The sequence below is a fragment of the Bos grunniens genome, chromosome 24 (genome assembly GCF_055505025.1).
Source record: "Bos grunniens cultivar Pamir isolate PY7600 chromosome 24, Bosgru_T2T1.0, whole genome shotgun sequence".
In the NCBI taxonomy this organism is placed as follows: Eukaryota; Metazoa; Chordata; class Mammalia; order Artiodactyla; family Bovidae; genus Bos; species Bos grunniens.
The window spans coordinates 57814546-57837772 of record NC_141188.1 but is presented as its reverse complement, the minus strand read 5'-3'; the positions used below and the strand labels follow the sequence as shown (position 1 = coordinate 57837772).

At 40.4% G+C, this 23227-nt stretch overlaps 1 protein-coding gene across 7 annotated transcripts in view; it reads right to left on the bottom strand.

Moving 5' to 3' along the window:
* Positions 1-23227, bottom strand: part of WDR7 (WD repeat domain 7) — a 359618-nt gene that overhangs the window by 106828 nt on the left and 229563 nt on the right. For all 7 annotated transcript variants that reach the window (XM_086372456.1, XM_086372458.1, XM_086372454.1 and 4 more), the window contains one exon: positions 6988-7174. In XM_086372456.1, the coding sequence (XP_086228582.1) occupies positions 6988-7174 (187 nt within the window). The remainder of the gene's footprint in view (positions 1-6987; positions 7175-23227) is intronic.

Genomic DNA, 23227 nt, shown 5'->3' with positions numbered 1-23227 from the left:
TAACCCAATCTACATGCTTTGTTATGGCAGCCTGAGTGACCTAAGATGAACAGCAGCAGGGACTGAAAATGCTCCCCCTCTAAAATAAAGACTAAAATTATTTTGTAAAGGCATAATTACAGATCATCTGGGAATTCCTTCCTACCTATTCCTGGTAAAACAGGTGTATTAACAATTGTCCTAAATGTAGCAAGAAGTCAGCAACTCCTCTTTGTCATGTGGGACTGGAATCTGGTAAGTCACAGGTGGCACTAATTTCCTAAACTCAAAGGTAGTAATTCCTCCAACAAGTACTTATATTTTAGACATACTTCCTATATGATGTATACATTTACAATGATTAAAATCTATGCCAACATGATTTAGATAAGTGTGTGTATATGCGTGTGTGTGACAGAGAGAGTCACTCAGTCATGTCCAACTCTTTCTGATCGTATGCACTGTAGCCCACCAGGCTCCTCTGTCCATGGGATTCTCCAGGCAAGAGTACTGGAGTGAGTTGCCATTCCCTTCTCCAGGAGATCTTTCCAACCCAGGGTTTGAACCCAGGTCTCCTGCATTGCAGGCAGATTTAGATAAGTGGTTTCCTCTAATTACAAACTTTCTATTAGAAATAAATGTCATGTGAATAGGAAAAATAATTCGAATATGGAAGCTTAAAGCACCTGTTTGTATGATGTGTTCTTTACTCTCTGGCTCTCAAATCTAAAAAACATGCTCAAGATTTGAAGTTAAAATGTCAATTCTTTTTCTCCTATTTCATATCATTCAAAAAGAATCATTCTAACATAAAGCACTTGTCTATGCTATCCAAGCATGTGTGGTTTCCAGTGATTGTATGTTTCTTTCTCAAAGTCTGGCAACTGTAAATGTTACAGAAAAGCAACAGGCTTGGTGGAGTTCATCCACACCCCTCCATCACAGCAGTACGAGGCGAGAGTCTGGCACCTTCAGCTGCAGGGTTGGCCCTGGTCCGCTGGTCTCCTTCAGAGTAAAGGTCGGCAACATGAATCAGGACAACTGGAATCAGAATCACAGAGCGCAGCACATACAAGAGCCCAAGGATCCTTCTGTACTTTATTATCTAAAAAGGTAGTATTTTCTACTGTTTCTAACATTTTATCCATATGTTCATGACCATGTTGATCTAAATAATCATGGATTTATAAAAAAGATAATACTGTGTATGTTTCTATTTTTTCAGAGTTAGCAAGGGATGGGGCAACGTATGATTTCAATGAGGTGCAGCTTCCATGTTCAGTTAAACAGTTCACCATGAATAAGAAGCCCATAATTATTAATTTTAGAAATTCCTCTCGTAAGATTCTACCTGTGGATCACTCATTAAACCAAGGCTGACATAATCATGTGGTACGGGAGCAGTAAAATGAGAACTAGGAGACCTAAGTGATGGCCTTAGCCCTCAGAGGACTGGTGTAACCTCAGGTAAGTTGTTTAATTTCTACAACTTACTTTTACTTAATAAATACTAAGGGCAACAGATTGCATGCTGCTGAAGCAGAGTTATGTTTCTAAAATTCTAGGACTTCATTAAATGCTTATTGTAAATGACAATGCAAATCATATAACAGGTGTTTGAATACATAAGAATAAACACATAATACAACGCCCAAACAGTCAAAAAGCTTACTGATATTTAAATGGATCCACTGGAGAAGGGATAGGCTACCCAGTCCAGTATTCTTGGGCTTCCCTGGTGGCTCAGCTGGTAAAGAATCTGACTGTAATGCAGGAGACCTGGGTTTGATCCCTGTTTTGGGAAGATCCCCTGGAGAAGGGAAAGGCTACCCACTCTAGTATTCTAGCCTGGAGAATTCCATGGGATCACAAAGAGTCAGACATGACTGAGCGACTTTCGCTTTTAATTTTCAGAAGGCACAAAATTCTTGATGCAAATGATTTTTGAAATCTGAAAACTCTGAGTTGATCCCTTGTAAGTCCTTTTCATGTTGTTGTTGAGTTGCTGAGTTGTCTCCAACTCTTTTGCAACCCCATGGGCTGTAGCCCACGAGGCTCCTCTGCCCATGGATGTCCCAGGCAAGAATACTGGAGTGGATTGCCATTTCCCTCTCCAGGGGATCTTCCTGACTCAGGAATCAAACCCACGTCTTCTGCACTGGCAGGCAGATTCTTTACTATCGCGCCACCAGAGAAGCCCAAGTTCCTTTTCATAGGTAGTTTTACGGCGGTTTTAAGCTGAGTGCTCCATTGGTCTTTACTTCTCTGGGTGTACAATTTCAGATGTAGATGACACAGTGGTGGGAGCGTGGCTTTTGGTTATCAGTGAGACTGGGTTTGAACCTCACCTTTTCCACTGACCACAGTGTTACTGAGGACAAGAGAAAGCACCTCTCTGAGAGTCATTTCATTATCTTTTGTAATCATTTTTACAGTCTTTTAATATAGAAAAAGGTAAAACTAATCCTCTCTTTGACCCCAATTCTATTCCCTAGAGATGACGAGGAAGGCAATTATGTTCAAGATTTTGATGGGGGCATCCCAGGGTTTAAGTTCTGTGAGAAATTAATGAATAAAATTAGCTAAAAAAGAATGCTTCCTTTCACTTTCCTGCGTGTGGAGCTGCTCGTCAGCCTCCCTGGAGCACACCTGTGCCTTCCCGTCTGTCCCGTCCTCTTCACAATCACTGAATGAAGATTCAACTGACACTCTTCTTTGGGTGCTGTCTGGGTGCCCCTCTATAATTTATCAGCCACGCTCTGAATGTCCATACCATTTACTCTCCTCCTTCCTGTAAGATCTTCTCTTTCTTGTAAGACTGCAAGGGCCCTCAAGGATCTTGGTCTCCTGTTACTTTGTCACTACATATGGCACCTAACACTGTCCCTTCCATAGATGCTTGCTTAGTTAATAAACACAGTTTAAAATTTGGCAAAATGTTTGAAAACAGCTGGCTTTATTTTGATTCCAAAGAGGTAAGATTTTAAAGTCCTATTTTGAAATTAAAAACCTTAATTCTGGGAGAATGCTCTACTCGTCTTGAGCCATATGTGGCTTTTCAGAAGCCCTCTCAGGAGTCCTCCCTGACACAGGATGTTGATGCAGGGGACTGAGGGAAGGACAGAAACTCTCCCCTCACGGGTGTCCTTCAGAAGTCGGTAGCAGCCTGAGTGAGCTGCCCTGCCCAGAAGCTCCTCCATACACTCACAAGAATTGGAATAAAGAGGGAAGCACTCTTGCATTTTTTTTTTTTTCTTTTTAAAAAGAGAAGCCTAACATAAAGGCTTCTTCATAAAGCAAGCTTAAGATCACAGTCAGGAGTGAGGTGGCTGGGCGCTGTTATCGTGCGTGCAGTTAGCCAGGCACAGGAGGGGTGGCCCATGGGCACCTGGAGAAGGTGCCCAGTCACCCTCGCTGCTCTGCTTCGCTGCATCTCAGTCCTTCTGCAGCCTGTACCAAGGGTGTCGGGGATGGAACAGGCCATTTTCAATCTAAATCTTGTTATAGATTAATAAGCAAACATTTTCTTGCTTATTATGCAATTTATCACGATGAAAATTACATTGGACTCCTCAAGGCTACATGCTGATATGTTCATTTATTCAGAGCTGTGTGGAGAGAGTTATACTAACCTTCATAACAGAAAAGGATGTAAAAGCAAGATTTAAATTACCTACTGAGAACCCAAGCATTGGTGTCTGTAGACATACTCCATGTAGATAAAGCACAGCACATCTTTATGTTTGCTGATATAAGCTTTGTGTGAATTTATTTAAACACAAAATAAAATATTGAATGGTTAGCCTAAAATGAAAACCTATCACTTCTCCCAGGCAACAACACAAGACTGCATAATTATTGAAATTGTGTTTGGACCAGATTTGAAAATAGGCTATAAAATTCTGTTGAAGCAAATTCTGGACAATCAAAACTATTAAAGGCTTCTCAAGGTAAACAGGCAGAGAAGGCAATGGCACCCCACTCCAGTACTCTTGCCTGGAAAATCCCATGGACGGAGGAGCCTGGTAGGCTGCAGTCCATGGGGTCGGGAAAAGTCAGACACGACTGAGCGACTTCACTTTCACTTTTCACTTTCCTGCATTGGAGAAGGAAATGGCAACCCACTCCAGTGTTCTTGCCTGGAGAATCCCAGGGACGGGGGAGCCTGGTGGGCTGTCGTCTATGGGGTCGCACAGTCGGATATGACAGAAGCGACTTAGCAGCAGCAGCAGCAGCAGCAGCAGCAGCAAGGTAACCAGGAGAGCTGAGGTAACAGCAGCCATTCTGTTGACTCTGTGAAGGTGTCAACCACAGCTGCGGCCAAGGGGAGGATGAAAGATTGAAAATACATGTCGGGCTTTGCACAAAGGCTAGCTGCCTCTTAACGACTACTGCCAACTCAGGGGCTCATTGTCCCTCCTACTCCTTAAAGTCAATCAAGAACGTTCAGGCCTCCTGTGTTCAGAAATGATCATGGTTGCCCTTATGCGGAAGTGATCATTCTAAAAATGGATGTCTCTTCAGCTGTTGAACACCGGGACAATGACAACGGCATCACCATCCACACCCCCCGCCCAACATCAGATGACAACATCCATCCAGTCTCTTAATATGTGCTAAGTGCTCTCCTAAGCACTTGACAAATACGAACTCACCTCCCATCAGTCTTATGATGCAGGTGTTTAATTAGCCCAGCTTGCAGATGGAACTGAGGTGAGAGGTGAAATAAGTTGATGAAGGGCGCTGAGCGAGGAGACTCAGAGGTGAGGCTTAGGAAGCATGGCGGTAGGACAGGATGTGACCAGGGAGGGCAGCTGCTTAGGTTTGAAATGAATTCCCTTCCCCTACTCAGCAATCTTGGGACTTTGATACGGGGATGCCCAGCCTGAGGACAAAGTCACGGCATCCCAGTCGAGCCTTCAGCTGCTGCTCTGCTGTCCACTTCTGAGCACAGAGCAGCCAGCAGAGAGACAGGCCCAGAGCATGGATATGAGAGAAGCAGCCATGGAGAAAAGGGTGGAGAACTCTAGCTTTTTTTAAAGGTTAATAATGATAAGAATGAAATGTTGTTCACTGAAAAAAAATCAAAAGAGGTGATAACAGTAACAAGCAGACCCAGAAGATATTGTAGGTTCAATTCCAGAGCATCACAGTAAAGCGAGTATCACAATAAAGTGAATCACGTGAATTTTTTAGCTTCTCAGAAAGCATATAAAAAGTATGTTTATACTATACTGTAGGCTATTAAGGACGCAATATTATTAAGTATTTCTTAACATGTATATCCCTTAATTTAAAAATACATTATTGCTAAAAAGGTCACACTAGTTACAAAAATAACATCAAAGATTACTGACTTCAGATAACCATAACAAATACAATAATAAAAAAAAGTGTGAAATACTGCTAGAATTACCAAAACAAGACGTAGAGTCATGAATGATGAAATGCTGTTGGAAAAATGGTGCCAAAAGACTTCCTTGATGCAGGGTCAGCACAAACATTTGAGTTGTAAAAAGAAAAACAACAACACAAAAACCCAGTATCTGCAGAACACAGTGAAGCTATGCACAATAAAACAAGATCCGCCTGTACACTGAGAAAGGCATCGCGAGGCAGATGCGGAGGCAAGCATTCCCACCACTAGGCTTCACTCGCACTAGGATGACTATGCTCAAAAAGCAACAGCAAAAACAGAAGACAGGTGGTGGTGAGGATGTAGAGAAGATGACTCTTGCGCGCTGGTAGTACACATAGAAAGCTGTGTAGGCGCTGTGGAGAGCAGCTTGGTGACTCATCTTAGTAGGTTACACCCAGAATTATCATGTGACCCCGCAATGCCACTTTGAGGTCTCTACTTAAGAGAAATGAAAGTAGCTGTTCACACAAATACATCTACATGAATTTGAATTTTCATAGCAGCTCTGTTCACAACAGTGGAATAGAGCAGAAACAACCCAAATGACCATCAATGGACAGAGAAATAAAATGCCGTAAATCAACAGAATGGAATGTCGCTCGACCATACAAAGAAACGAAGCACTGAAAAGAGGCTGCAACGTGAACGGAACAGACCTTGGAATCATTATGCTAAGTGAAAGGAATCAGACACAAAAGACCACATACTATATAACTCCATCTATGTGAAACGGCCACAACACGCAACTCCACAGAGACGGAAGATTGTCAGGGCCGCTGGGAGGAGAGAACGAGAAGTGACTTCTCCATGGACGTGGAGTCTCCATCGGGGTGACCACACCTGCGAACCAGGGAGTGCTCGTGACGGCATAACTGTCAGTGCAGTCAACGTCACTGAATGGTGTCCTCTGAGAGGGACTCAGTGGTCAGTCTCATATTCTATGTGACTTACACCATCAACACAAAACAAGAAAGACTTCCTCCGGGAGTCAGGAGGCTGGGTTCTCAAGTCAATACTAACTTCTAGCACCGGCCTCAGTTGCATTTTAGGCACTGCCTCAGCTCCTGTTCCTTTTCCACTGCTCTCGTCCCTGCTTCCCTGGACCACCGCAGCCCCCGAGGGCTGATCGTCGACTGTGTGCAGATGAAACCTCGGTAAAGTAGGTTTAAAAATTAACGTGAGGGCAAAGGAGTAATTCCCCCAACAACTGGGCCATGTTTTGTATCCGTACATCATTTTGAGGAACCATATGTATTATTTTCCATATATGATATGTTCATACTATTATTAGCTGATAATATCTCAAAGTGCAATAAAAATAAATTTAAACCTATGTCACAGATAAATCATTCATTGGCTTACAGCTAAATCTCAATTGTATTAAAATGACAGAAACATATCTCCCTTTAATTGTCTACTTCCAAAATTTCATATATTGAGATACTGGTCTATTTTTTGGCATTTTAAAAATTCCCCCCCAAATTATTTTTATAAATTTAAAAATTATAAAAAAAAATTATAATCATTGACCTCTGCTAAAACCAAACAAAACCAACAGAAGCCAAATGAACTGAAAATGGAGCACGTACTTGGCAAGTTGTTTCTCGGCATCAGCACAAAGTTCAAGAAGCCCCATAAGGACAGCAGACACATCCATGTAAGGCTCCCAGACCGTGAAACCACGTCCAATCAGATCAATGGCTGTTCTGCGGATGGTACTGTGTGGAGGAAGCTTAGGGCTTGGCGGCTGCAGCAGAAGAAATGTCAGGGCCTTACCTAAAATTACAAAACAAAAGACAGAGCGATAAAGTAACTTTCTTTGTGATGTTCTCTTTGAACTATATTTTCAAAATATAAACCACTTTGGATTTACCTTTTTTAATTGAGAAGGAGTTTTGAATAGTAAGACTATAAAACATCTCAAGTTTACAGTTTGTTTAGCCATGTACTTTAAAGAGAGTATCTTTATCTCTTTAAAGAGATGTTAAGTGACAACATTTTCTACTAAATTCTAAAGTGTTGTAATTATATAATAACTATATATAAATAAGTACATATAATTTCAAAACATATCAGTGACTCTAAACTTCCAAACAGTTTTCTCCCTACTCAACATTCTGTAAAATAGAGATGGCTTCAAATAATGTAAGACGGTATTTCTTCATCTTTCTACTACATCTAACAGAGATTATATATGGTGCTTCATCAGTAACATGCCTCATCACAGGCAATGATTATCACCAGGACTGAGAAATGGAGAAGGTAGAATGTGTAGCTTTTAAAAGTCTCTCCCTAACCCAGGCCAAGCACATATGTGCCTCTACATTCCCATGTGCTGATAGCAGATGATTCAAGCACACGGTCAATTCTTTATATAAGTTTCTTACACATCTTTTAAAAATAGCTTAATATTACTTCTAAATCTGAAGACATGATTTGGATTTTAGTCAATACGTATTCCTTTATGTTGAAGATAAGCTAACCATTTGTACATGTAAAGCTGATGGTGTTTAAGCTGCAAAAGCTCATCTACTTCGAAATGCATTTTGACATTAAAAACAAAAAAAGCACCAGTGACTGTAAAGAACAAACTGCAACTTAGACGAAGTTTTTGTATTTGTCTTTGACGGGAAGAAACAAAACAGTTTATAATCATATCACTGTATGGCATACTGGTTAACGGGAACAGAGTTTTCAGATTCAACAGAGTATTAATCAGTTTGATAACTTACTAGGGGCTTAGGCTTAGGAAGATACTCAGTGAACCTCAGTTTCCTTATTTGTAAAATGGGGATGATAATAGCTATTGCAAAGGGCCAGAGTGTTAAATGAATTAAAAACATACACAGTGTACTGCCAAGGGCTACATCGGCATGTGTTCCATGAAGGGCAATCAGGGCTCATTCTGAATAACAGGTTGAACTTGTCTGTTTTCAAAATTAAGAACACAGCATATGAAATTTACTGCACTCAACAAATAAAAGCATTTGCTTACTTTTATGTTATAGCCAATTGTTAAATGAGAATGAATTGAAATGGGGGTAGATAGAAGGATGGCTTCCCTTTTGGCTTCACGGTAAAGAGTCCACCTGCCAATGCAGGAGACACAAGTTCGATCCCTGGGTTGGGAAGATCCCCTGGAGAAGGAAATGGCAACCCACTCCAGTATTCTTGCCTGGAGAATCCCATGGACGGAGGAGCTTGGTGGGCTACAGTCCACGGGGTCACAAAGAGTTGGACAAAACTTAGTGACTGACAACAACACAAAGCAAAGGCCCCAACAGCTCTGGCAGGGCAGTTTCTACCACCTGGGGAAGCATCAAGAGAAGCAGAGAGGAAAATGACCTATTTAACACACAAATTTTAAATCTACTAGTAAGTGTCTTTTTTTTTTTTTTCCCAATGATCTGTTTTGGAATTCTAAAGACATGCAGATGTTAATATTCCACATCTGTCTCTGACAAGTTATTTCCAACAAAACATGTAAATATGAGGAGATAAAGAGGATATCTAAGTTAAACCTTCTGATTTCTAGCCTTGTTGATTAATAACATGCTTAGAACTTGAATGTTACCAGCAATACTGATACTTATGTTCTGAAGATATCTCAGAATTCAAATTTCTGTATCATATATTCTTTCTGTTGATACTAAAGAAACAGATTTTTTTTAATGGTTTATATGATAATAATAATGAGGGAAAGGTACATTTATTCCTTTTCAACTTGTATTCTGTAATTTAAAGTTTATCTAACTTATGACTCCATATGATTTAGGTGCTATGCAATATGGACCAAGGTGATAAAAAAGTTAAAATTTAGACAATGATAGTACTTTCTCTATTGACAGAAAAAAAAAAAAGCTTGTGGCAGAACTTTGTGAATTTTAAGTTTATCTCTCAGAACTTTTCTAAAATCTCTGGTACCCAATAAAGGTTGTATTTTAATCTGTACAAGATGGAATCTAATTTTGTACAAAAGCATACATTAGCTTGTTTTACATAAGTGTCCCACTGTTCTACAGTCAAGGAACATTACCTCACTGAGTAAGCAAGGTGGAGAAGGATGCCACCATCTGCCACTATGACTGAGTCTTTTGTAAAAGGCTTTCCCAGCGGCAGCATTAAGAAGTTTGGGAGAATGGCATTGAAATATGTATAATATCATATATGAAACGAGTCGCCAGTCCAGGTTCGATGCACGATACTGGATGCTTGGGGCTGGTGCACTGGGATGACCCAGAGGGATGGTATGGGGAGGGAGGAGGGAGGAGGGTTCAGGATGGGGAACACATGTATACCTGTGGCAGATTTATTTTGATATACGGCAAAACCAATACAATATTGTAAAGTTAAATAAAATAAAATTAAAAAAAAAAAAGAAGTTTAACAAACTGATATTCATTCAAGACTTTTCACAATTTGGTCCCAACCCTTCCATCCCAAGATTCCTGTAAGAACTATTTACAGAGTATTGCTACAGCGTACTAAGCGCTGGGGAGACAAAAGAGAACAAGACTCAGTTTTTTCCAAGGAAATTCATTCTAATTCAGGTGAGCAAACAGGCAATCTGAATATATTACAAAGAGTGTTAAAATATTTATAAGTTCAAGGTATCAAGACAGAACTTAACAGGGGCACCTAATCTGATCTTAGGGATATAAGAAGGGAAAGGTGAGCTGAATATCCAAACCTTAAGACTAAGTAGGACTTAGTCACTCACGGGAGAGGCGTATGGAAAAAAAAATATTATAGGAAGAGAGAATAGCAAGTCTAAAGATCAGGAGATGAGAGGGAACATGGCCAGACCAAGCGGTTACACACAGTTCAACAGGGCTGGAAAATTGGTCAGAGGAAAGGGAAAGGGTTGGGGTGATGGGCAAGAGGGAAAAGAGGAGAAAGTGGATGAAATGTAACAGAGAGACATGAGGCAGGACACGCTATTAGAGCCCGATCACAAAGGGCCTTGCGTGCCACGCCAAGACTTTGTTTATCCTGGTGACAATGGGGAACCACCAGAAAGTTCTAAGTGAAGGAGAGGTTTGATTAGATTTTCAGAAGGGGGCAAGACCTACTGCCTCTTACATTCTGATCTACTTATCCCCAACCAATTGGATTAATTAGAATCATGGCATTTTCAAGTCGAAAAGATCTTAGAAAACAATGATCTATTCCTATGTTTCAGATGGATAACTGAGGACTGTGGATGGCAAGTGGTTAGCTGCAGGCCCCTGTGGCTCAGGCCACGGGCAATGTGACCAGTATACATCTCTGAACACAACTTACGTCTTTACAACCATGTTTTATTCATGACACTCTACCAAAACAGAAGATTAAACAAATGATATGTTTTATCTTTTCTCAAACAATGAGAAGGTTGCTATTGCTGCTTCAACAGCTAAATACAGCTATACCAAGTTATCGTTGTCGCGACTCTATCTTAGCTGTATCACACCTACTAAACGGTTGATGGCATATCCAGTACTGCATGCGCCTTCCCAGCAGGAACAGGCAGAAGGCTGCAGGGCAGAAGGACATGTGTCAGGTAAGTCAAGCCCCCGGTAAAATCTAACTACATTTCACAGACTGAAATTACATAATAATCCTCCCAGTTTAAGGAAGGCTGAGAAGGATGGGAAATGTAGCTTGTTATCCAACCACAATGCCATCTTCAACAATTCTGAGGCTTTGTTCACATGTGAAAGGAGAATGGGATGCAGTTGTGTGTGTGTGTGCGTGCATGCGTGTGTGCACGCGCGCTCAGTTGTTCATTTCTGTCTGACTCTTTGCGACTCCATGGACTGTGTGCGTGCGTGTGCACGCGCGTGAACAGTTGTTCATTTGTGACTGACTCTGTGACTCCACGGACCGTGTGTGTGTGTGCGCGCATGAACGCTCAGTTGTTCGTGTCTGACTCTCTGCAACTCCATGGACCGTGTGTGTGTGTGTGCGTGTGTGCGTGCACGCTCAGTTGTTCATTTGTGTCTGACTCTCTGAGACTCCATGGACCGTGTGTGTGTGTGTGTGCGTGCACGCTCAGTTGTTTGTGTCTGACTCTTTGGACTCCATGGACCGTGTGTGTGTGCGCGTGTGTGTGCCCGCGTGCTCAGTTGTTCATTTGTGTCTGACTCTTTGGACTCCATGGACCATAGCCTGCCAGAGACCTCTGTGTGTGGAATGTTCCAGGCAGGGATGCTGCACTGGGCTGCGCTTGGCAGCTTGGCAATTTCTGCCAGGTCTTCTCTGCTTCCCTTAGAATGAAATTCTTCTTTTTATGAGAGCAATTATTATCTATATGTTTAACAAACAACAATATGGCATCTTTGGTATTTATTCCAAAGCTAATTAATTCCAAAATTAGTCCAAAGCTAATTTCATTATTTTTTCACATCTGCTAAATGAGCAAATTCCCTGGGTCATATGAAATTTTCATTAGAAAACTTTTTTTTTTTTTACATGAGGCTTATCACCGTGATTTACAAATTCAATAAGTACTTAATACATAATTCTTGCTTTGGCAAATACTGAAAATTACTTTATACAGCGTGCACCCAGCATGGCTAGTAAAATTATGCACAGAACACAAATTTCCAAGAATCTGCTACAAACCTGTGCTGGTCTATGTCCAAGTTTCCATGACTCTGGTGAAATGGGAAAATATAAATAATGTAATGAGCGTTTTTTCATAAAGCTAAATTTATTCAGTTTAAAAGAGTGCTTATTCTAAGGTTATGTACTTACTACTTTTTTGGTGAATAAAATTTTTTATATAAAATGATAAAGATAGTGGTATTTTTTTAATGTTTGCACTCAGCAAAATAAAACAAAGTTCTGCTAAATACTCTCAAATTTTTGGAAATTTTATTGGTCCATGATATCAGAGGGCTTTCCAGATGGCTCAGTGGTAAAAGAATCTGTCTGCCAATGCAGAAGAAGCAAGAGATGCAGCTTCGAACCCTGGGTTGGGAAGATCCCCTGGAGTAGGAAATGGCAACCCACTCCAGTATTCTTGCCTGGAACATTCCATGGATAGAGGAGCCTGGCGGATTATAGTCCATGGGGTCACAAAAAGTCAGACACAACTGAGCATGCCCGAAAGGATGATCTCAGAAAGTTTTGGAAAAAACTGCTGCTTGTTATAACTGCTGTTTGTACTGTCCCGAGGAACTGCATGGTCCTTCCCCATTCTAAGAATCACAGCTGAGAAGTCCCATTACTGGCCACTGGCTTTTCACTGAGACTGCCAAGAGGTTCCTAACTCAACTTGTTACAGGATGGAATTCAGCATTATTCAAGTCAACCTGCGACCATAGTCACGGCAGGGTTATCAGATGACTGGTCTTTCTTACCAGTAAGACAGGTACACAGTACAGACACTGCGGCAGCTTTATGGTGGGAATTAAACAAGCAGCACCCTCCGCCCCACCCATCACCACTCTGTACGTCTAGCCAAATGAACTACAAAATGCAGACTGGCTCAGAACACTGGCAAGAAATCAAATCAAGACAGAGCCCCTTAAAAAGCAGAAAGCGCTGAAAATCCACCATTGGATAAATCACAATTAACTTAGACCCTCCAGCTGTTGAGAAAGTAATTCCGTTGTCATGCAGTCAAGAGTAATAACAATAGCTCATATTTTAGTGCTGCTTTATCTCAAGCTTATCTCAAGCTGTTTTTTTTAAAAAGTGTTCCTACTTTAATCTTACCATTTTTTAAAAAGTGCTACAGAGGCACAACGCTGCAAGAAAATATTTACACTTTGCTGTAACAGCAACATGCTAAAAATGAGAAAAGGATTGACACAGAGATAGCAAAATAAAGCCTATGTAAGCTGTGGGTACAGCCATATACTATGGCTAACTTGTTGCTCTGGCAAGATGACTGCTGTCCTGTCATGAACTGACCAAGGAAAAATGCCAACTTAAAACATTTTTACCGTATCTGGCTGGTTATGATGACCAGCTCTTTCAAAAGGTTAACAATAGAAGTCATAATACGCATACACACACACACACACACACACACACGCTCTGAGGCTGTTACTTAGGAAATAATGAATTTGCTTTACGGATTATTTTTCTATCCTTATCACAAAGTGTAGACTCACTTTATTAATGTACTCTACATTTAATGAATAACTATTATAAGACAACCCTATTAATTATAAAGAACTATAGTTATATATTTCTATAAGCACAGGGTATCGTTTTCAGCATCATTTGATAATAAATAACACTTCTGTATTATTGATTCTATTCCACTTTTTCCCCTTTTGCATGTCTAATGCAAGTATAGAAAGTACACTTGGTACCCTGAGCTCTCCAAAGCACAAAGAACAATGTGAGCACACTGTTCAAAACATAATGAAAAAAAATGACTTATTTCATTCACTTAAAACACACAGGCACACAGTTAATTGGCAGTTAAACACACTAACAAAACATTTTTAACACTAACTCAAATCTTTATTTTCATATAACCACAGATTCTACTAACATGACATGTTCATGACACAAATGTGAATTGCGTAGTATTTTTTTTAACCCAGTTTCTATTTGTGCTGAAATGGCACTAAATAAGAAAGGATCATTTAAAAAGGCTTAAAATCAATGATATTTTTCCCAGCTTTGCAATTGCAATTTTTCTTTTCTTTTTTTTTTGGACTAAGTTTTCCCTTACATGCTCCTCTTGAAGCATGAAGGTCTCACTTCTGCAACCAGCTGTCGTAAGCCCTCTAGCAACTGGTACAATGCAGTGAAGAGGTGCTGAATAACCGAAGAGGCTGAAGCAGGAAACAGGGCAGGCAATGCAGAAGGACAGGACGGGGCGGGGCCTCAGGCACGGAGTGCCCGCCTGCCGGAGTCAAGGGGACCTGGATGTTACGGCAGGAGATGTTTATAGGAAGCCAGGGGCTACAGGGAGACGTTATAAGAATTAGCAATTAAAACAGAAGCCACAGTCAAACTGCTTACCAAGAGAGAATGAGATTTTCTTACTGGAATTATTATAAAACCAAAGCATTTCAGAGAGTTTCCTAAGAGCCCTTAGAGATGACTGACAATTACTGCTATTGTCCTGCTGGTAGGCAATATATGGAACCATTTTCTTGGGTTTGGGTCCCTCTTTGGCTAGTTAACTGGGAAAGGAAATGGCAACCCACTCCAGCATTGTTGCCTGGAGAATCCCAGGGACAGAGGAGCCTGGTGGGCTACTCGGACACGACTGAGCGACTTGAGCACTCGGCTAGTTAAAAGGCCTAGTTTAGATAAACTGGTTCATCATACTCAAAAGAAAATCATTAATAAAGAAATGGCCACTAACCTCCTCAGCTCTGGAGAGTACAGAAGGGGGGGGGGGGAGGTCATATTTTAAAAATGTACTAATTAATAGCTCAATTACAAGAACTTCCTGTGGGAGAACATATTATATGCACTTTAAACCAAATGAATTTATGATGATTTGTGCCATTACAATGAGTGCAAAATGAATTAATAATGATTGGCCACTTATTTCAAAGTATAACCAACTGAATGAAGCCTTTTCCCACTTACTAATGTCCATCAAAGAACCAGGATGGCAGAATGCCATCTAGAATTCTATTCTTTCGCTTTACACAGGTACATGATTTGATTAAAAATAATCCCAATACAGTGTGCATTATTCATAGACATAGAATAATAAACACTTCTATGATGAGAGGCTTTGTATAAATAGCTATAAAAAACTACTTTTGAACTTTTTACATCCTGTATTACATAGAAATCAAGTCATCATTTCATTTACTAAAAGGCATAAAATTTTTCTGTTAAATTAGGAAGTTATTTTAAAACTTATTAATGTGATATCAGCTTAGTCAAAACAGTTCTGATTCAAAGAAAGTAGCTGTTTCTTGTCCTACAATCAGAAGAGTATAAAATCCAATGCTGCTTGATTGAAAGGACATTTTTTTTTTGTTTGAGTTCCTAATTCAGTTGTGTCAAACAGTGAAATTTAATCTCATTTTGTTTTTGATATTTCATGTATTTTGGGTGAAAGACCAAAAGAAGTGTTTTACCTTCACATAAACAAAAGGATGTTACTTACTGCATACGGCTCTTTTCCTCCTTAAGGAAGGTAAAAAGTGCTGACAATTTGCAGATCAGCAATAAAGAAGTAAAATTGCACAAGCAGATGTTTATGATGTCAAAGAAGTAAAAAAAAAAAAATCCATGAACCTATGGAATCCTTTTTTTCCTATGGAATCTTTAGTTGAATGATCTAAATACTTCTATGTCCTTTTCCCCAAAGGTGTGTGGTTGTTGAATGTCATGAATGGTTGGGGGGGGGGGGGCGGGAAAGCAAAGCAAGAGAACAGGGGTTCAAGTTCTAGCTCTGGCACCTAATAGCTGGGGGATCCTTTCACTGACCCATTATTTCCTAGGCCTGCTGGGGACCAGGCATGGTTCTAAAGCACAGCTCAACCAAGTTGAAGCTTATGAAGTCCTCATGAAACTTATATTCTAGCTGGGACAAAAGAACCAAATGAACACATAGGTATGTCGAGTAGTACTAAGTCCTGTAAAGAAAAATAAGGCAGACCAAGAGCCCAGAAAATGAGAGAGAGGGAAGCACTCCGCAAAGGGTGACAGGCAACTGCACAAATTCAAGTATTTTTACCTCTGGGACAGCGAATTCTCATGACTACTGAAAACGATTTGGTGTTTGTGGAATGCTCTCTAGGTACAGAAAGATGGAGGAAACAGGAGTTTCTCCGGTTTATACAACATGTATCTCTTACTATGTTCTATGCATAGCTTCTATCAGCCTTCTCTAGGCCTGATCACCTCCAGGAACCAACCAACCAGTGTGAGCCTCTGGCCTTCTAAGCAGAGACTGGCCTTTCTTCAAAGATGAGACTTTCCTCACACTGCAGTTCCAGTAGCATTTGACCTTAACATTTCTGGCCATCTGTACCCCATTAACATCATGTGAGAGGGACTGGGCCAGTGTATGCCAGGATTCAGAAGACACTGATGTGTCTCTCCAAAGGAATCGACCCCCTACTCAATCAAGGGCTCATGCTCAGCTACTTTATCCATGTGTACCACCCTCAGGCTTCTAGAATTTAACTATTATTTACAAACACAGAAAATCAAAACAATGACAGTCTTTAATAAATGCTATTAATGACAACCAAAAGTATGGCAAAAAACACTTGATATAACTTCATGACTGCTTCCACTTTGTAAGTATTTCACACAGGCTAATTAAGGAATTTTGTGATCATTATAAGATAAATGTCAAAGTAATTTTATAGGTAGTCTGGTGAAGAGTAAAATAATATGAAAAATTACTTGATCTCTTTTCTAATAACCACAGTAAAACATTCAACTGGAATGAGGAGCTGCTGAACATTAACCCTTCACAGACACATAGTCAGAGTAAAGACAGTTGCCCTGGTGCGCGTGCTCAGTTGCTTTAGTCTTGTCCTACTCTTTGCAACCTAGTGGACTCTAGCCTGCCAGGCTCCTAAGTCCATGGGATTCTCCAGGCAAGAATACTGGCGTGGGTTGCCATGCCCTCCTCCAGGGGATCTTCCTGACCCAGGGATTGAACCCATGTCTTCTGCATCTCCAGCACTGCAGGCAAATTCTTTACCACTAAGCCATCAGGGAAATATAGTAGCCCTTGCTGCTGCTGCTGCTGCTAAGTCGCTTCAGTCGTGTCTGACTCTGTGCGACCCCATAGACGGCAGCCCACCAGGCTCCCCCGTCCCTGGGATTCTCCAGGCAAGAACACTGGAGTGGGCTGCCATTTCCTTCTCCAATGCATGAAAGTGAAAAGTGAAAGTGAAGTCGCTTAGTCATATCTGACTCCTAGCGACCCCATGGACTGCAACCCACCAGGCCCCTCCATCCATGGGATTTTCCAGGCAAGAGTACTGGAGTGGGGTGCCACTGCCTTCTCCGAAAGTGGCCCTTAGTAGATACTAAATATTACGTAAGCTGTGACATGGAACATGGAATAACTACAGTAGAAATAAACTCAGAATTGTTCTACATGCAGGCAAAGGAATACCAACATTCTCAATATAAGCACTCTAAATGTTTCCTTTCTACACATTTATTTTATTGAGGTTGAGTAAGAGAGGAAAAAAAAAAGATGAGCAAACAAAAGTCACTCTGCTGCCCGTTTCTCAGTCTGGACATCTTTGTTTAAGCTTTGACTTGGCTTAAATGAACGAATTAATATTGACAAAAACATCAACTAAGCTAATGAGTTGTTAGTTAAGGCAATAAACATGTCACATTAGAGTCAGCGCAGCAAAGAGGTAATTAGCCCTGGAAAAGCCCTGCTGATTGGAGCTGTTGAGATCCTCTGCTCTTAACCTTTGAGTCCATTATCTAACCCAGGAGTTGTGGCTGTGTTAATGGGAACTTGCCAGTAAACAGCAGCCTTGCAGGAGCAGCCAAGCCTGTATTCAGAATCCTGGGATGAAAGCGGTGCTGGTGTGTTTACAGAAGAGCCATCAACGAAGCTCCATGAAAATCTGAAACAGAGCTCTTTGGGAATAGATGCTGATGTCAAACAAGGAGGACAAATATATTTCCAAGAAAAACTTGGTGGAGTGGGGGAGTGATACACATTTTTTGGACATAAAGGACACAGAGAAACATATTAACACACAATCTAATAAAGGAGAAGTCACTCCAATCACAAAATCCCATCTCCTCTACAAATAAGGATGCTCTGATCCTTTCGAGATAAAGTGCAATATACTGTAATACAATGAATTCCTGAACTATCTGAGCTATAGAAGCAACCAGGATCACACCTAAAAATCATAGATAACAATTTATGTTCATTTAAAGCAAAAAAGAAATATACACATGCCATTACACTCCAGAAATGTATGCTTACATGAGTAACTGCAGATTTTAGTTTCCTCTGTAAGATCTATTATTATTTTTAAACTTCTCACTCATTTTAATGATTTGGCTTTAGGACGACCAAAACTAGCACTTTCAAAGTCTATGCTGAAAAAAATCGAACATTTACAGAAAAATCACAAACAGGAGGTACAACATACATGAATAAAAGCCCCATTCTCTAGATGAGTGGATCATTCCTGAAATAAAGCAAAAGACCATATTGACAAGCACAGGTTGAATTTGCATAATCTTCATATTAACTTCAAAAAAATGATCAACCAAGCCTAAGTTTTGAATCGCTTCTAACACTACAAATGCATATAGATATATTAATATGCATATGGATTAACTGATACTGCTACATCATCAGGAAATATTTTTTTCCTTGGAAAACTTGCTTTTTTAAAAGATTTAAAGCAAACAAACATATCATGCATTCAAGATAATATTACACTGCCACTCATTTGTGGGTTTTCATGATTTTATGCTCTCCCTCTGCAAAGGAAGAAAATATTCCATCCTGATTTTATTACATAAGTTTGATGAAAGAAATGGGTGGGTACCCAGTTTCGTGCTGCTCCTGCTGTGTGTGAATGTGCAGTGTGTGTGCATCTGGGTGTGAGAGGAGCACAGACATGGGACATTTACTATACAGTAAATCAATATGTGCTATCTTTTTTCAGGCTGAGTAATTTCAAAAGGGACAGGAAGCAATTAGCTGCCTCACATCTTACTGGCTACTGCACGGTTTTAATTTTTTTTTTAAATTTTCCCTCAAATGTAGTTTCTTTCTTAATGAATTTGCAAAACAGCTATATATGACTACAGTTTCATTAGTTAATTCTTTTTTTATAATAAAGTATAGATTGAAAAGCACTATAAACCAGTCTTAATCTTCAATAAAAGATGAAACAAGTAATGCTGTAAACCACAATAAGAAATACATTTTTTTCTGCTATTCTACTGTCACTGGCAGCCAAGTAGAACCTGGAAGAAATATACTACAGTATTTATTTCTGATATTATGCACAGCACATATAAAAATGCCCAAATACTTCTGAATTGTCTGGGAGCAATAAAGAAAAATAAATAAGACTGTCAAAACATTTTTAAAACTTTACAGACATATATGGATTTAATTTGGTATGATTATATGGTAATTTCTTATCCAGGCAGTATACCATAGAATAATTGTGCTCAATCTGTCTATCCCAACCTACCTGAAGAATATGACATATGGCTAAACCATGTCTTAGAGGAAAGTGAAGTCGCCCAGTCATGTCTGACTCTGTGACCCCATGGACTGTAGCCCACCAGGTCCCCTGTCCATCAGATTCTCCAGGCAAGAGAACTGCAGTGGGCTGCCCTTGCCTGCTCAAGAAGTGGGTTTCACAATGGAGGGCGAGCAGAGCACCACGAGTCTAACATGAGAAAGTCTTCAGTCTGGTCTCCTCGTCCACACCGTGACCCTGCTTCCTTCCAGCCAGCAGGCACAGCCGCCCTCCTCTCTGCAGTGACTGAGAACGCGTGGACGCTAGTGGACAGCCGTGAAGTGAGACCGAGACTCCAGCCCCCGAACCGCACCTGCTAACAGTCTGACGTTAGTAACACAAGCTGCGCGTCAGTTCCCTCATCTAATGAGATGAAATCAGGTGCAGAAAGACCTGTTTCTGGAGTTGATAAGAGTATTTTTATTTATTTATCTGACATGTAGACTCTTCAGTCTTTGGTATAGAATGCAGAATCTTTCAGTTGTGACATGTGAGATTTAGTTCCCTGACCAGGAATCAAAGCCGGGCCCCCTGCACTGGGAGCAGAGCCTCAGCCACCGGACCACCAGGACCTCCCTGACTGGAGTACTGAAGGACACAACACATCAGGCCTGCACAGAGGAGCCTTTGATACATTCCTCTCCCTCCATCTCCCATATACGGTCTCTGTGTATACAATGACACAGACATTGTTCCCTAATTATTTCCTCCAATTGCAGATATTTATTTGTATATTGAACTCAGACTTCAAAAAAAGACTTTTTTAAAGGAGGAAAATCATTAATACTTAAACTTCAGTCCTTCTAAAAATATATTATATTTTTAGAATTATTTGGGGGGGTGGTGAAGGAGAAATTTATTGCTTTGTCAGGCCAAGGGGGACACAGTGGGGAAAAAGATGTATTTTTAAAAGAGCTTTCTACAAAACAGTAGGAAAAATCAGTAAAATACATAAATGAAGAAAAAGGAAAAAAAAAAAAGAAGGAAGAAGGGGCAGTTCTGTTTGCTGACTGCCTGGTAGGTGGCGGGTCCTGCGCTGGGTGGTTTATGTGTAAGCTATTTCATTCTGAAAAGAACCCAGGGAGGAATATGACACTAGTTTCAATTTCAAAGATGAGGAAAACTGCTTCTCACAAACCTTAACTAACTTACTCTAGATCATACTGTTAGTAATGCCATAATATGCTTTCCTTGACTTGAAATCTTCTGTCCTGTCCATTATATTGTGCATAATATTTATTTAAAAGGAAAAGGCCATGTCATACTCCACACGTAAGATGACATCTGCAAAGGGATTTTATGTTTAATATTGAAAATGAAATACATCCTGTTGTTTTTCTCCTGGTAATCCCAGATACCGTAAACGGGGTTCGTGACAACTGAGTAAGAGCAGAATCATTTGAACATGTATGATAAGTAAAGCCAAACTGGCAAGAGCCTCAAGCCGGCCAGAGCTGTTCATCTGAATGATCTGCCTATACTAACACTTAAAAAGTAGACAGAGAAAGGCAAACAAATATGATAACGTTGGATTTCCAACCTTCCCCTATTAACTCTGGCCTAGTTATGCAGAGCTAGCACTGCTATTTTTCTTCCTCTCAAAATCTGTAGAAGGTGAATTAAATGTGAAAGCAAGATCAATTCTGTTCTAAGACAGTAAATGAGCTTAGGATCAGACCTATTTCAGGTTATAAAGAGAATCTAATTATGCCATCTTAAATGTGTGTTTATAGAGCCATATTACAGAGGCAGGAAAAAGGGAAGATACCCCCAACCCAACTCGAGTGACAAGCAAAATTCGAGGCTACTGAAAGGCTAAGAAAAAAAATTTGATCCCATATTCACACCACCCACATATAGAGAAAAATATTTCCATGCTTCATATTTTGTAACAGCTAAGAGCTTGCTCAGTCGCTCAGTCCTATCTGACTCTTTGAGACCCTGTCAATTGCAGCACACCACACTTCCCTGTTCTTCACCATCTCCTGGAGCTTGCTCAAATTCATGTCTACTGAGTCGGTGACACCATCCACTCACCTCATCCTCTGTCACCCTCTTCTCCACCTGCCCTCAGTCTTTCCCAGCATCAGGGTCTTTTCTAATAAGTCAGTTCTTCGCATCAGGTGGCCAAAGTATAGAGTTCCAGCTTCAGCATCAGACCTTCCAATGAATATTCAGGGTTGATTTCCTTTAGGATTGACTAGTTTGCACTCCTAGCAGTTCAAGGGACTCTCAAGAGCCTCCTCCAGCATCCCAGTTTGGAAGCTTCAATTCTTTGGCACTCAGCCTTCTTTACGGTCCAACTCTCACACCCATACACGACTAGTGGAAAAACCATAACTTTGACTATACGGACCTTTGTAAGCAAAGTGATATCTCTGCTTTTTAATACACTGTCTAGGTTTGTCATAGCTCTTCTTCCAAGGAGCAACTGTCTTCTAATTCCATGGCTGCAGCCATGTCTGCAGTGCTTTTGGAGCCCAAGAAAATAAAATCTGTCACTGTTTCCATTGTTTCACCACCCATTTGTCATGAAGTGATGGGATCGGATGCCATGATCTTAGGTTTTTGAATGTTGAGTTTTAAGCCAGCTTTTCCCCTCTTCTCCTTCACTTTCATGAAGAGGTTCTATAGCTCCTCTTCGCTTTCTGCGGTAAGGGTATAACCTTCTCATGACGATAGATCAGAAAACAGAGGCTCAGAAAGGTTATGTGGCTTACTTTAGATTAGAGAACAAGTGTGATGGCAGGGCCAGAAGTCATAGCTCCAGTTTCAAAAATCAGCATTCTCTCTATGGTAGCACAAAGCTTCCATAATAAATGAAGTTCAAAATTATCATCATCATAACTCTTTTGACCACAACCATTTTCCAGTTCTTGGCACACTGTCTGGAACTGAGAAGCATTAAAAATATTTTTGGAATGAATGAATGGACTTAATTCACACTTCACTGTCCATATTTTAACTATATTTTGAGGTCTTGGGTGAGTTTCACTATATTTACCAAGGTTTTGATGGTCACTCCAACTATTTTATCCCTAAATTTCTGGAGTACATCCTGTTTATACCATTCAAAGAAATACAGACTTAGAAAGCTCAGAATTAGAATAAACTTTACAGAAGATCTGGCTGGAGATTTCTAATCCTGGTTGATATTTAGAATCAAGACACTTGATGAATAGGATGTGCTTCAGAAATTCATACTTGCTCCTTGGAAGAAGAGCTATGACAAATCTAGACAATGTATTAAAAAGCAGAGACATCACTTTGCCAAAAAGGTCCATCTAGTCAAAGCTACGGTTCTTCCAGCAGTCATGTATGGATGTGACAGTTGGACCAATAAAGAAGGCTGAGCACAGAAGAAATCAATTGATGCCTTCGAATTTTGGTGCTGGAGAAGATTCTTGAGAGTCCCTTAGGCAACAAGGAGATCAAACCAGTCAATCCTAAAGGAAATCAATCCGGAATACTCACTGGAAGAACTGATGCTGAAGGTGAAGCTCCAATATTATGGCCACCTGATGTGAAGAGTTGACTTACTGGGAAAGACCCTGATGCTGGGAAAGATTCAGGGCAGGAGGAGAAGGGGGTGAAAGAGGATGAGATGGTTAGATGGATCATCAGCTCAATGGACATGAGTTTAAGCAAA